The sequence below is a fragment of the Bidens hawaiensis genome, unplaced genomic scaffold, assembly GCF_021521415.1.
Source record: "Bidens hawaiensis isolate Kalapana, Puna unplaced genomic scaffold, B.hawaiensis_p1.1 tig00035542_1, whole genome shotgun sequence".
NCBI classification, from domain to species: Eukaryota; Viridiplantae; Streptophyta; class Magnoliopsida; order Asterales; family Asteraceae; genus Bidens; species Bidens hawaiensis.
This window is the reverse complement of record NW_027505374.1, coordinates 27,322-37,399: the sequence shown is the minus strand read 5'-3', so window position 1 is coordinate 37,399 and position 10,078 is coordinate 27,322. Positions and strand designations below refer to the sequence as shown.

The 10,078-nt window shown below is 34.3% G+C and overlaps 2 protein-coding genes across 2 annotated transcripts; both read right to left on the bottom strand.

Annotated features, from left to right (window-relative positions):
• Positions 1–1,405: 1,405 nt before the first annotated feature.
• Positions 1,406–3,326, bottom strand: LOC143612772 (ethylene-responsive transcription factor RAP2-3-like). Its single transcript, XM_077086673.1, has 2 exons — positions 3,098–3,326; positions 1,406–2,244 (listed from the first exon to the last, which is right to left on the bottom strand). The coding sequence occupies exons 1-2, from the start codon at positions 3,285–3,287 to the stop codon at positions 1,589–1,591; spliced, it is 846 nt and encodes a 281-aa protein (XP_076942788.1). The 5' UTR covers positions 3,288–3,326; the 3' UTR covers positions 1,406–1,588.
• Positions 3,327–5,828: 2,502 nt separating this feature from the next.
• On the bottom strand, positions 5,829–8,686 carry LOC143612771 (putative protein phosphatase 2C 80). The gene is made up of 3 exons (XM_077086671.1): positions 8,033–8,686; positions 6,974–7,452; positions 5,829–6,314 (listed from the first exon to the last, which is right to left on the bottom strand). The coding sequence occupies exons 1-3, from the start codon at positions 8,515–8,517 to the stop codon at positions 6,028–6,030; spliced, it is 1,251 nt and encodes a 416-aa protein (XP_076942786.1). The 5' UTR covers positions 8,518–8,686; the 3' UTR covers positions 5,829–6,027.
• Positions 8,687–10,078: the final 1,392 nt, after the last annotated feature.

Sequence of the window (10,078 nt, the reverse complement as noted above, 5' to 3'; positions counted from 1 at the left end):
CACTTGCAATACCGGACAGACGTAATCGGACGGAAATTATCGGACAAACATTACCGGACGTTCACGAACACTATCAAATGGACTTGGACCTTGTCTGTGTTCGTCCGTTAAGCTTACCGAACGGATTTTTGTCCATGTCTGGTTCATTTATTAAACGGATGAGCATAAACGTACTTCTTGTCAAACGGACGACCGGAAGTCCGATTCTCTTACAGCCCTATCATAAACCATCAAAACTTATAGCTAGATTCATAAGGATTTTTCAATGGATGTTAGAAATTTTGTTCGAACTTTTGACATTAGACTTTATATTTTACGACACAATATAGCCCAACGCGGGTACATAAATAAGAAAGTGATGGGACTTAATATTTTCAAGTAAATGATCATAACACACGTGTGTGTATGTATATATTTACATCCGTACTACGGTTTAGTTACCATTCAAGCTCCATATACATGCTACATGTGTATATATTTTCGGAAAAAGGAAAAAAAAAATACATAGAAGACAAAAGAAATATCAACAAAAATAAGGTAAATAAACTATAGAACGTAGAATAATAAAAATATATAAAATACTTACATATTGTTCTTTAAAAATATTTAGCGAATCAAATAAACTAAAAACAAATTAAAAACTAGTGAGGAGTTGACTTTCCTTGAAATTTCATTATGTGGAGTTAAAACTTTACTAACACTCCAAGATTGGGAAGAAGATTACAGTGCAAAGAATAAGCAAAGGTCAATTGTCAAATCAATAATGGTAGCCTTATTGCTTTTATTATGAAAGATTGTAGGTTAGTTTTGTTCGTGATAAAATGTTATACGTGAGCCAGTGATTTTAATACAATAGCCTTCGGGCGGCGGGCTTTGTGTGGAATTAGTGACGGGCCGGGTCATCAACATTGTTTGCAATCGCAGATGTGAGTGGCCTTTTATTAGTAGGTATACCCGAACGGCCGGCCGTGCTTTATTGATCATTAAAAAATCCAAAGTAACAAAATTAAGAAGTATACATGGATGTTATTGTTTTTACATAAATAAAAAGAAAACTACATGTGCAAGACTTTATTTGGGTTCTTATTTTCGTTGGTGTCGTTATTAAAAAATGTTGGGTGTCATCGAATTTTGATTCTACAAGTTTTAGTTAAAAACGAAACGTTAAGGGTGTCTAATGACACCCTTTAGATCACATCTTAGGTCTAACTCAATGCCTAAACTATTACACCTATGCGACTAAAACTGTTTTAAATTTCAAAAATACATATTCTCACGCTAAGATATACTCGTTACATTCTGAATGTTACATCACACACAAACATCTAGTTGTTAGCATCCAACATATATATACATACAACCTAAATAGGAATACCATGACATCATTAACATAACATATACATGCTACGAAAAACACATCTAGTGTGTGCCGTATAGGTAGATCGCGGCAACACTACTTATTTCACCATTACCATTATCACAACCATAACATAAACAAAGTCTAGCTTTTAACAAAGAGAAAAATTAACTTCACTCATAGAGTTGACTCACTCAACTCGGTTTTTCACTCAATTATGATGCTTAAATCTCAAATCATATCTGGGAAGTCTTCCATCATCCAAAGATAAGTCGACTCGCTACTAAACCCACCGCACTGAGTCAACTCACCACTAAACCCACCAAACTGAGTCGACTCGTCACTAAACCCACCAAACTGAGTCGACTCACCACTAGACCCATCAAACTGAGTCGACTCACCACTAGACCCACCAAACTGAGTCGACTCACCACGAGACCCACCAGATTGAGTTGACTCATGATCAAGCCCTAAGAAGGTCTCGAGCTTCGATATCTGTTCCTTGAACTCATAATCTTCCACCACAATGTTTGAGTAATACGATTGGTTTTGGAACTGATCATAACTCAACAATGTCGGTGGCGATGGTGGTTCATGCACAGTTGGCTGAGTTGACTTGGTGGGGGTCTTGAGACGCGGTTTCTTGACAGGTGGTGAATAAAAGTTAAGCTTAGCCTTATCCCCTCGGATACGCTTGGCGGCTTCATCATAGGCTCGAGCCGCCTCTTCAGCTGAGTTGAATGTGCCAAGCCAGACTCGGCCACCTTTTTGTGGGTCCCGGATCTCAGCTGCCCATTTGCCCCATGGCCGCTGCCAAATTCCTCGGAACTTGTTCTTCCTCGGTTTAACATCTTTCAAGCTCGGTTTTCGAGCACTTTCATCGGGATCTGCAATTTCATAATTCAAGGTAACACGACATTGATGATTTTTTATGAAACTGTTTTTAGAAGTTTGTGATTACAATCAATATTAATAAATTATTTTGGTCGTTAAAGATAAGTAAAAATAAAATTGATATCGCAATCTTCATAATTATTGAAACAAACAATTAATTGAATGGTATTTCAAGTTGTTGCACATTCAATGTCAAATCCTCATTCAGTTATTTTAAATTGCAAATTGTTTGTTTTTAAATTATATAAAATTTAATACACAGATTATTTTTAGACTTTCAATGTGGAATACTGAATAGTGGCATTTTGGAACCCATGAATGTACGAAAATCATCTAATTTCCCTAAAGTATTCTAATATGTTTATTTTGTTTACGAATTTAATAATTTCATGGTGCCAAGTAACTTTTTCACTAAATAGACATTAAAACCATGCATGACAAGAATTATAGAAACTTGCCGTTCAAAAATAAATAAACAAGTGACACACACTTGTATTTATTTCTTGTTAAAACGTTACACATAACTCGAAATATTTGATAAGTGTGATTTTGTACTTAAAACAATATTTAATCAGCCCAACAAATTCTTTTCAAAATCATTAACTTTATCTATAAATTATAAATTATGTTTTATAAAATAGATTATTATATAAAAAATAGAAAACAACTTAAATACACACAATAAACATGTAGATTATACTCATTAACATTTCATCATAAAACTAGTTTTTAATCAATTCAGAAATCATCCTTTATTTACTTAATTTGTGCCTTTACTTTATTCCAAAGCTAATTAAATAACAACAAATAAGTAAACAAACTAAAAACCAAGAAACAAGTTGATACCTTTGTTGATGATCGGTTTGGAGAATGAAGTAGTTTTGTTCTTGGTAGCAACTTCAGTGGTGGGACGTAGGACTTGTGGTTTGAAGTCCAAGCCGAAGAGATCAAACTCGGACCACAGGTCGTTGGATGTGAGCTTTCGGGTGCGGTTGAAGACGGGATCCTCGTCGGAGATGACGGCACCACCGCACATTTTGGCTGTGTTGGTAGAGAGAGAAATGTGAAATGCTAGAGAGTTGATGAAGTTGTTGATTTATATAGCGGATGCTTACAACATAATATGGGAAAAAGACAAGTAACGTTTCCTTTAATCTTGCTTTTTATGTAACAATAATTTTCCAACAATAGTATTTGGCACCCCACTATTAAATTCTTTTATTTTTATTATTTTTGTCTTATTAACATTGCTATTAATATTTTCATTATTAATGATAGTATATATTATTAATAGCATTAATATTGGTAACATTAAATATACTTAAGTCACAATAAAAATATTAATGAAAAGTTTATTACTTAAGTTTTACATTAAATTTGTGACCAATAGTTTTGTGGAGTATTCTTTTTAGAATTTATACAAATATCTTTGAGGTAAAAAGCACAGTTTTAAATCTTTTTAAATAATGATTATTTCTGTAGAGGGATGTTTAGGGGGTGTTTGGAATTTCTTATTTACCTTTTTACGACTTTTTAATAAGTTACAAAAGTGTAACTTGAACTTTTCCTCTCACGGTATAAATAATTCCAAACACCTTATTACTTTTAAAAAAATCAATAAGTTATAAGTTGATGAAAAATATGCAATCCTAGACAACCCCTTAATTTTTTTTTATCTTTCAGTTGTTCAAATATTTCTTTCATAGTTTTTATATATTTATTTAATTTTAAATATATTAATATGTGTAGTTATAGCCTAGCCCGTATAGTATACATTAATCATTTTTTTAATTACGTACGTTTAGCCTAACCCAATAATATTAAAGATAAAATGCTAAGGGTTACTTAGATCAAATACCAACACGTTTCAATTTTAGTGGTATGAGTGTGTGTATTTAGTGGTGTAACTCGTCACGAGACTAAGATTTTGAGTCTCATAGTGTACGATGTTATATATTTGAAAGTAATTAAGATTAATGTGAAACATTGATTTGTGTGTCCGTTTTTATTAATATAATGATTATTTTTCTTATTACACAAACTAGCAAAGGTACCACAAGCGTGAATCAACGTGATTATCATATCCTTTTAACTGAAAAATCATGAAACTAATATATACATTTTTTATAAAGTGATATACTCAGAAACCGTACTACAATGATTAAATACACTTTTTACAAAATCTCATGTAGCATATATATCACCGTACAATCACCTTATCACATGTTAGTCAATAATTCTTATACTGTTTACTATCACATGTTAGTGAAGTATCTTTAAAGCCTTGTACTTTTAACTGTTTAATAAAGGTGATATATGGTCATCAAATTGAGTTTTGGGTTAGATAAACAGAAGAGTTGGATAAGAGATGGAGGTCATGTTTCACTGTAATAAAAGGAGTGGGAGAGTGTTTGAGTTAAAAAAAATTGGTTTTTACATTTTTTTAATTGAATTTGAGTTCAAGTCGATTTGAAGTAACTTGAATTAAAAAAGAAAGGGAAAACTAACAATTTCTTTATAAAAAAATTCCACTAAAATAAACAATTTTTCCAGCCTATAAAGTCTATAATTATATCTCATTCCAACCAATAAAAGTCAGACAAGTCAGCTTAGCCTACTAAGCATGTTAAAGGTTTAACCAACATGTTTACACTAAAACCTTTGTTAAACGCCACATGTCTACTTCGGGGATAAGACACACGTCAACTTACATTGGAGGGTTACATAATCGTCATACTTTCTCTTTGCCAGTGAGATTTATATACTATAGTGAGTAATTTAGGGAGTTGCGAGTTAAGGATAGAGAAAATGTTGTATTTTTTTGTATATTTGAAGAGTTTCTGTGGTACCATATAATTTTTTTAATTTCTTTTAGAGTGGTTATGAGTAGATGAGAAAAAAAAAGATAACGGTAAATGTATTATAAAATATTATTTAATTGAAAAGAAAATGAAAAAATACAGTGATTTTTAGTGTAGTTTTGGATTTGGAGTTAGGGAAAAGAACGAGAATGCTCTTTAATTATCTTGTTTTCGCTGCACTATGCACAAGACAAGACAATTATTCGGTTCTTACGGTTCTCAACATTTTTCTAGTTTTAAAAAGAATGTGTCCCCAACTCCCTGTATACAAGACAATTATTCAGTTCTTACAGTTCTCATTTCTCAACATCCAGTGACACGCCTCCAAAGTCAGTGATTTTCCCCATTGGTTGCTTAAGGAGTGTTTCTTCATTGATGATAGATGCATAGTTATTTATAATGTTGGTTCATGGTTGGGACTGGGAGTGTTTAACCTGCTTTATTCAAACCGTGTTGTGTACATATATAACGTGTAAAAAACATATTCATATAACGTGTGGAAAACCGCATTTAGCCAATGTTATACTCTATTTTCGAGCAACAACCATTTTTTTAAAAGGGGAAACCAATAAGTAACTGAATGTTTTAACTATAGTAAACCATGTAGAGTGCTATCACCTATAGACCTATGGTGCGCTGAAAGAGCACGCAATGTCTAATGTTGGTTCAAAACTAACCCGAATAAAGTAAAACGAAAGGAGTTCTATTATTCCAATACCATTACTCCCATGAACTCACATTGTTTAGCATCCGTTACATTACTCGAATACAAAGCAAATTCACAAAAAGCAAAAGACTATTATAATCGTTCAACAGCAATGCCAGTTTCAAAACAAAAACAACTCTGAGAAATTAAAAACAATTGCGTTTCATCTAAATAACTAAACTGCGTTCCGTATAACATACCCGAAAGGCTTACTCACCATTCGAGCCAGTGACAAAGGACACCACAACAGTAATATCATCAAGCTTACCACCATGATAACGGAAGCCCGCTTCTTGCGCTGCAGCTGAAAACGGTGACTGTCGTTTTCGGTCTAACGCTTTTACACGTGCCAACTCAACAATGTTTTTAGCCATCACCTCAGGGCTCACCCTTGACCTCACCCCTTGAACCACCAGTGCGGTTACTTCATTATTATACAAGTTATCAAACAACCCATCGGTTCCAGCCACAATCACATCTCCCGCCTCCACAGGATCTTAAAAACCTGTCAAATACCATAACTTACACATTCAAATCACGCATTTAATAATTAACTAGTTAGATTTTTACCACGAGACCGTTATCGGTCCAGCATTGCTATAGTAGCCGAAAAAGAAAACCAAGAAATATAGTCGTGACTCATGAGGTGCCCAAAACAAATATTGACACGTGTTTTACATTGATAAAAAACAATGAAAACAAATACCATACCGAGGTTGTTCGGTCAGAATCTGTTCAGTTTTACATCGATCAAAAACCACAAAAACGAATACGGACACCGTATCAGTTCCAATAATACCAATACTTGAACCGACTTTGTTCGATCAAAGTCGATTCGCTGCAGTTCGTCAAGATAACAGCACTCGTATAGCTTACGATATCGAAAAAATACTTTGTTTTGAAAACAACTATGTTTTCAACACCTCAACAAAACTTATATTGGAACGTTAAAAAAAAAGGTGTTAACACAAGTATTCATTTTTTTCTAAAAAGTTATCAAACGCGAGTTATTAAAGGAAAATCCAATTGAATGATAACAATACAGAATAAAGGCATATACTATTTATAGTAAAAAGGTTGAAAAAAAAACTTAAAAAGAAAGTTCATATTAATAGCATATATCCTAAAGTTGTGTTCAAGAATACAAAAAACAACATACTTGACCGGAACTTGGTTGATCGCCTTCATCCCCGGTTGCAAGCTGATAAGTGAAATTAAAGTCGTGTTGTTGAACCGGGGAGTGAAAGATGGTGCACCCGTCTCGGATTACAACAAACCCGCTATCACCCAAATTGATGGCGTGAAGACCCTCAGAATTTAGAGCTATGATGCATGCAGTAGATGAGCCTCTAGCTCTTGTGGCCAAGTGGGCTTTAGCCAAGACTCTAGCTGGGTCAATACCATCTTTCGGTTCACCTTTTAATGCTTTTACAGAATTAGACATTAGTGAACGGGAATATAATCCAGCATTGACACCGACATCAGCCCACCCACCGACTCCATCTGCTACACCGATTACTTGTTCTTCCTCACAAATGAAGTGTGCATCTTCACCCCCGGTTGCTTCCTTATCGGGGTGTGGTAGGTAAGAAGATCCCGATAGTAGTTTTAAGGTTCTACCATGCACATTCTTCCTGAAGTTTAAGTTATACAAAGTAATGTTATAATTTCATTACTGGTGTCTTTTTGCCAACATGAAATCAAATGTGTGTATTGGAAGAGGCTAGAAGCGGTGCCTCGTGTACTACCAAAAGAATGAAGAAATTATTAAAAAGGTTCATATGTAGAGCGATATTCGTAAATAAAGCTTATTTGGTTGCACACAGAGCAAAGCCTTGTGCTTTTTTAAACCATCGTTGCAATAATAAGTTGTTTCAGCATTTGATAGATTGTGATTACTTATGTGGTAAATTGGTGAAATCTTATTTTAACTTTTGAAATCAGTTTTCTTGCAACCGGTATAAAAAGCTTATTTGAACCCTAAACAATCTGATAATCAAAAGCAGAACTTGTTTATCCAAAGTATTCCAAACATAAAAAACAATATATAACGACTTCAAGTCACGATAGTTAAATAACTGGTCCGAAAAAAACAAAACCAAACATTTTGACAATATTCATTTTGACATCAAAATGATTGCAAACGCATTATATCGTGTGAATGTGGACATACACATAAACACTATAAAAATCCAATAAGATATATAAACATACCCATCGACTTCAATAGCAAGACTTGCAATCGATTCATCATGTGATGCCGTTTCTTTCAACACCCGATCCGAAACACCACCATCCGAATAACACATCGAAGACGAAGTATTATACCGTCTTCCCAACCGCCCACCAAATGAACCAACATTTCCCCCCATATGAGTAACCCCAAATATAAAATACCCATCAACTCCATGACCCTTACTCGGCTCCCTACTCTTCACACCCAAACTCGCCGCACAAAACGCCCTGTTCCCCACAAACTGGCCCGTCGACCTCGCAAAACTCGACACATTCCCACAACTCGAAATCAAATTATCCACAACCAAATCCCCAGACGCGGAAACCGAACCCGAAGTCGCCATAGTTCTCGAAAAACACAGCCGGGTCCTCGACTGGACCTGGTTTTTGATATGCAGTTTAATGCCTTTACGGAGGCCGAAACCAAGGGGGATATTAAACTTATAAAGAGACCCAGTTGGCATTATTTTAGTCCCTGAAACAACCGGTTGCTATCACTATAATCATTTATTAATCCCTAAACTGGAATCAAACTTAAAGGTACTCTGTATTCTGTTCTCTGTATAAAAATAGAATCCAAACTTAATCAATAAATTGGCATCTACCTATAGAGATTATGTATAGATATAGAGTGAGAAACATATAGAGATAGAGAGAAGACAAACCTTATCTGTATGTATGTATGTATTATTGTATGAAATGAATGGAGATTGAAGGTTGAAGGAGATACAGTAAACCCTAAGTTTAGGAATATCCGAAGGACATAAACTGTGGGAGGTTTGTTTTGTTTTGTTGGGTCGGTCTATCTAATCTCTATCTACCATTTTATAGGAACGAAGTAAACAAGGGTTGGTGGTTTGGTCGCTTGTCGATCTACATGGTTAAAAAAACATGATAAAATATACAAATTATTATTATTTAAATTTTTTTTATTCTACTTACTACTCGTGTACAACTCATGTTAAGACTTACCTGGGTTTAAATCCTAAATATGGGTGTTCTCCACAATATAGTGGCATACACTTGTTGAGAAAAACATGACACATCCAGAATGTTATCGTTAATTCTTGTCACATGCGTGATTTAAATGATGATACATCTCTCTTGCCTTGCTCTTAACTTAGCTATTTGTCATTTGTCAGTTAAACCAAGGATTATTGACTATTTGATAGTTAACTAAATGATAAAAGTATAGTAATAAGTAAATAACTAGGATAGAGCTAAGGAAAAAATTATATTTGAGAAATATCCTAAATTTTATCTTTATCGGTTTCATGGCCATATGCCCCCATATGCTATGGTTTGTTATTGTACAAATATAGAAAACATGCTCACTTGTATTTCCTATAACTATGCAACTTTATTAATAGATTTCCAATTTTTAAGTTTCTCGGTTTCATTTTCTAAAGTTTATTTTGCTCAAATCTGAATGACTTGAGTACGCTAGAAGTAGAATGGGTGATCAAGGATCATACTTTCTATTTTGCGTACCGTTACCACTATCGCTAAAGGTCAACTATTTTGCGTGGAAGACAGAACTTAGATCGAATTCCTACTAAAGAAGCATTGGGGTTTCACGGGGTGGTGATTGATGTCGATAGGTTAATCAAAAACGCTTATAAAAATTACCTATACTAGCTAGAGCAAGTAAGGTGTTGAATGAACAGAGAATCAATGGAAAGTGCAAATCAAGTTAATTGTTTACCAATTAATCAATTATGCTAAGTTGGACAAACGATATGAAGCATTTTGCTTCCTACTGCTCGACCTTTGGGGGTAGCTCAACCAAGTTTCAGACTTGATTGTCATGCTTAAATTGAATCTTGGCGTTCATGGATTCTTTCCATTTCTCAAATTATGAATCTAAGATAGCAGATTTGTAGTTAGTATGTTCCTACTAATATAACTTCGGGACCATCTAGATGCCATTGGTATTCAGAAATTGGTACGAGAGTCCTACTACTTCTGCGAAAGTTCGTGTTTATGACTGATGTATCAGCAACAACATTTTGTTGATCAAACGCT

Excerpts from the sequence above, each read along its gene's own strand:
- LOC143612772 (XM_077086673.1), bottom strand. The coding sequence starts at position 3,287 with ATGTGCGGTGGTGCCGTCATCTCCGACGAGGATCCCGTCTTCAACCGC. Across the intron at positions 2,245-3,097 it reads CAAACCGATCATCAACAAAG|ATCCCGATGAAAGTGCTCGA; the intron begins GTATCAACTTGT and ends ATGAAATTGCAG.
- LOC143612771 (XM_077086671.1), bottom strand. The coding sequence starts at position 8,517 with ATGCCAACTGGGTCTCTTTATAAGTTTAATATCCCCCTTGGTTTCGGC. Across the intron at positions 7,453-8,032 it reads CTTGCTATTGAAGTCGATGG|GAAGAATGTGCATGGTAGAA; the intron begins GTATGTTTATAT and ends CTTAAACTTCAG. Across the intron at positions 6,315-6,973 it reads ACCAAGTTCCGGTCAAGTAT|ATCCTGTGGAGGCGGGAGAT; the intron begins GTTGTTTTTTGT and ends CAGGTTTTTAAG.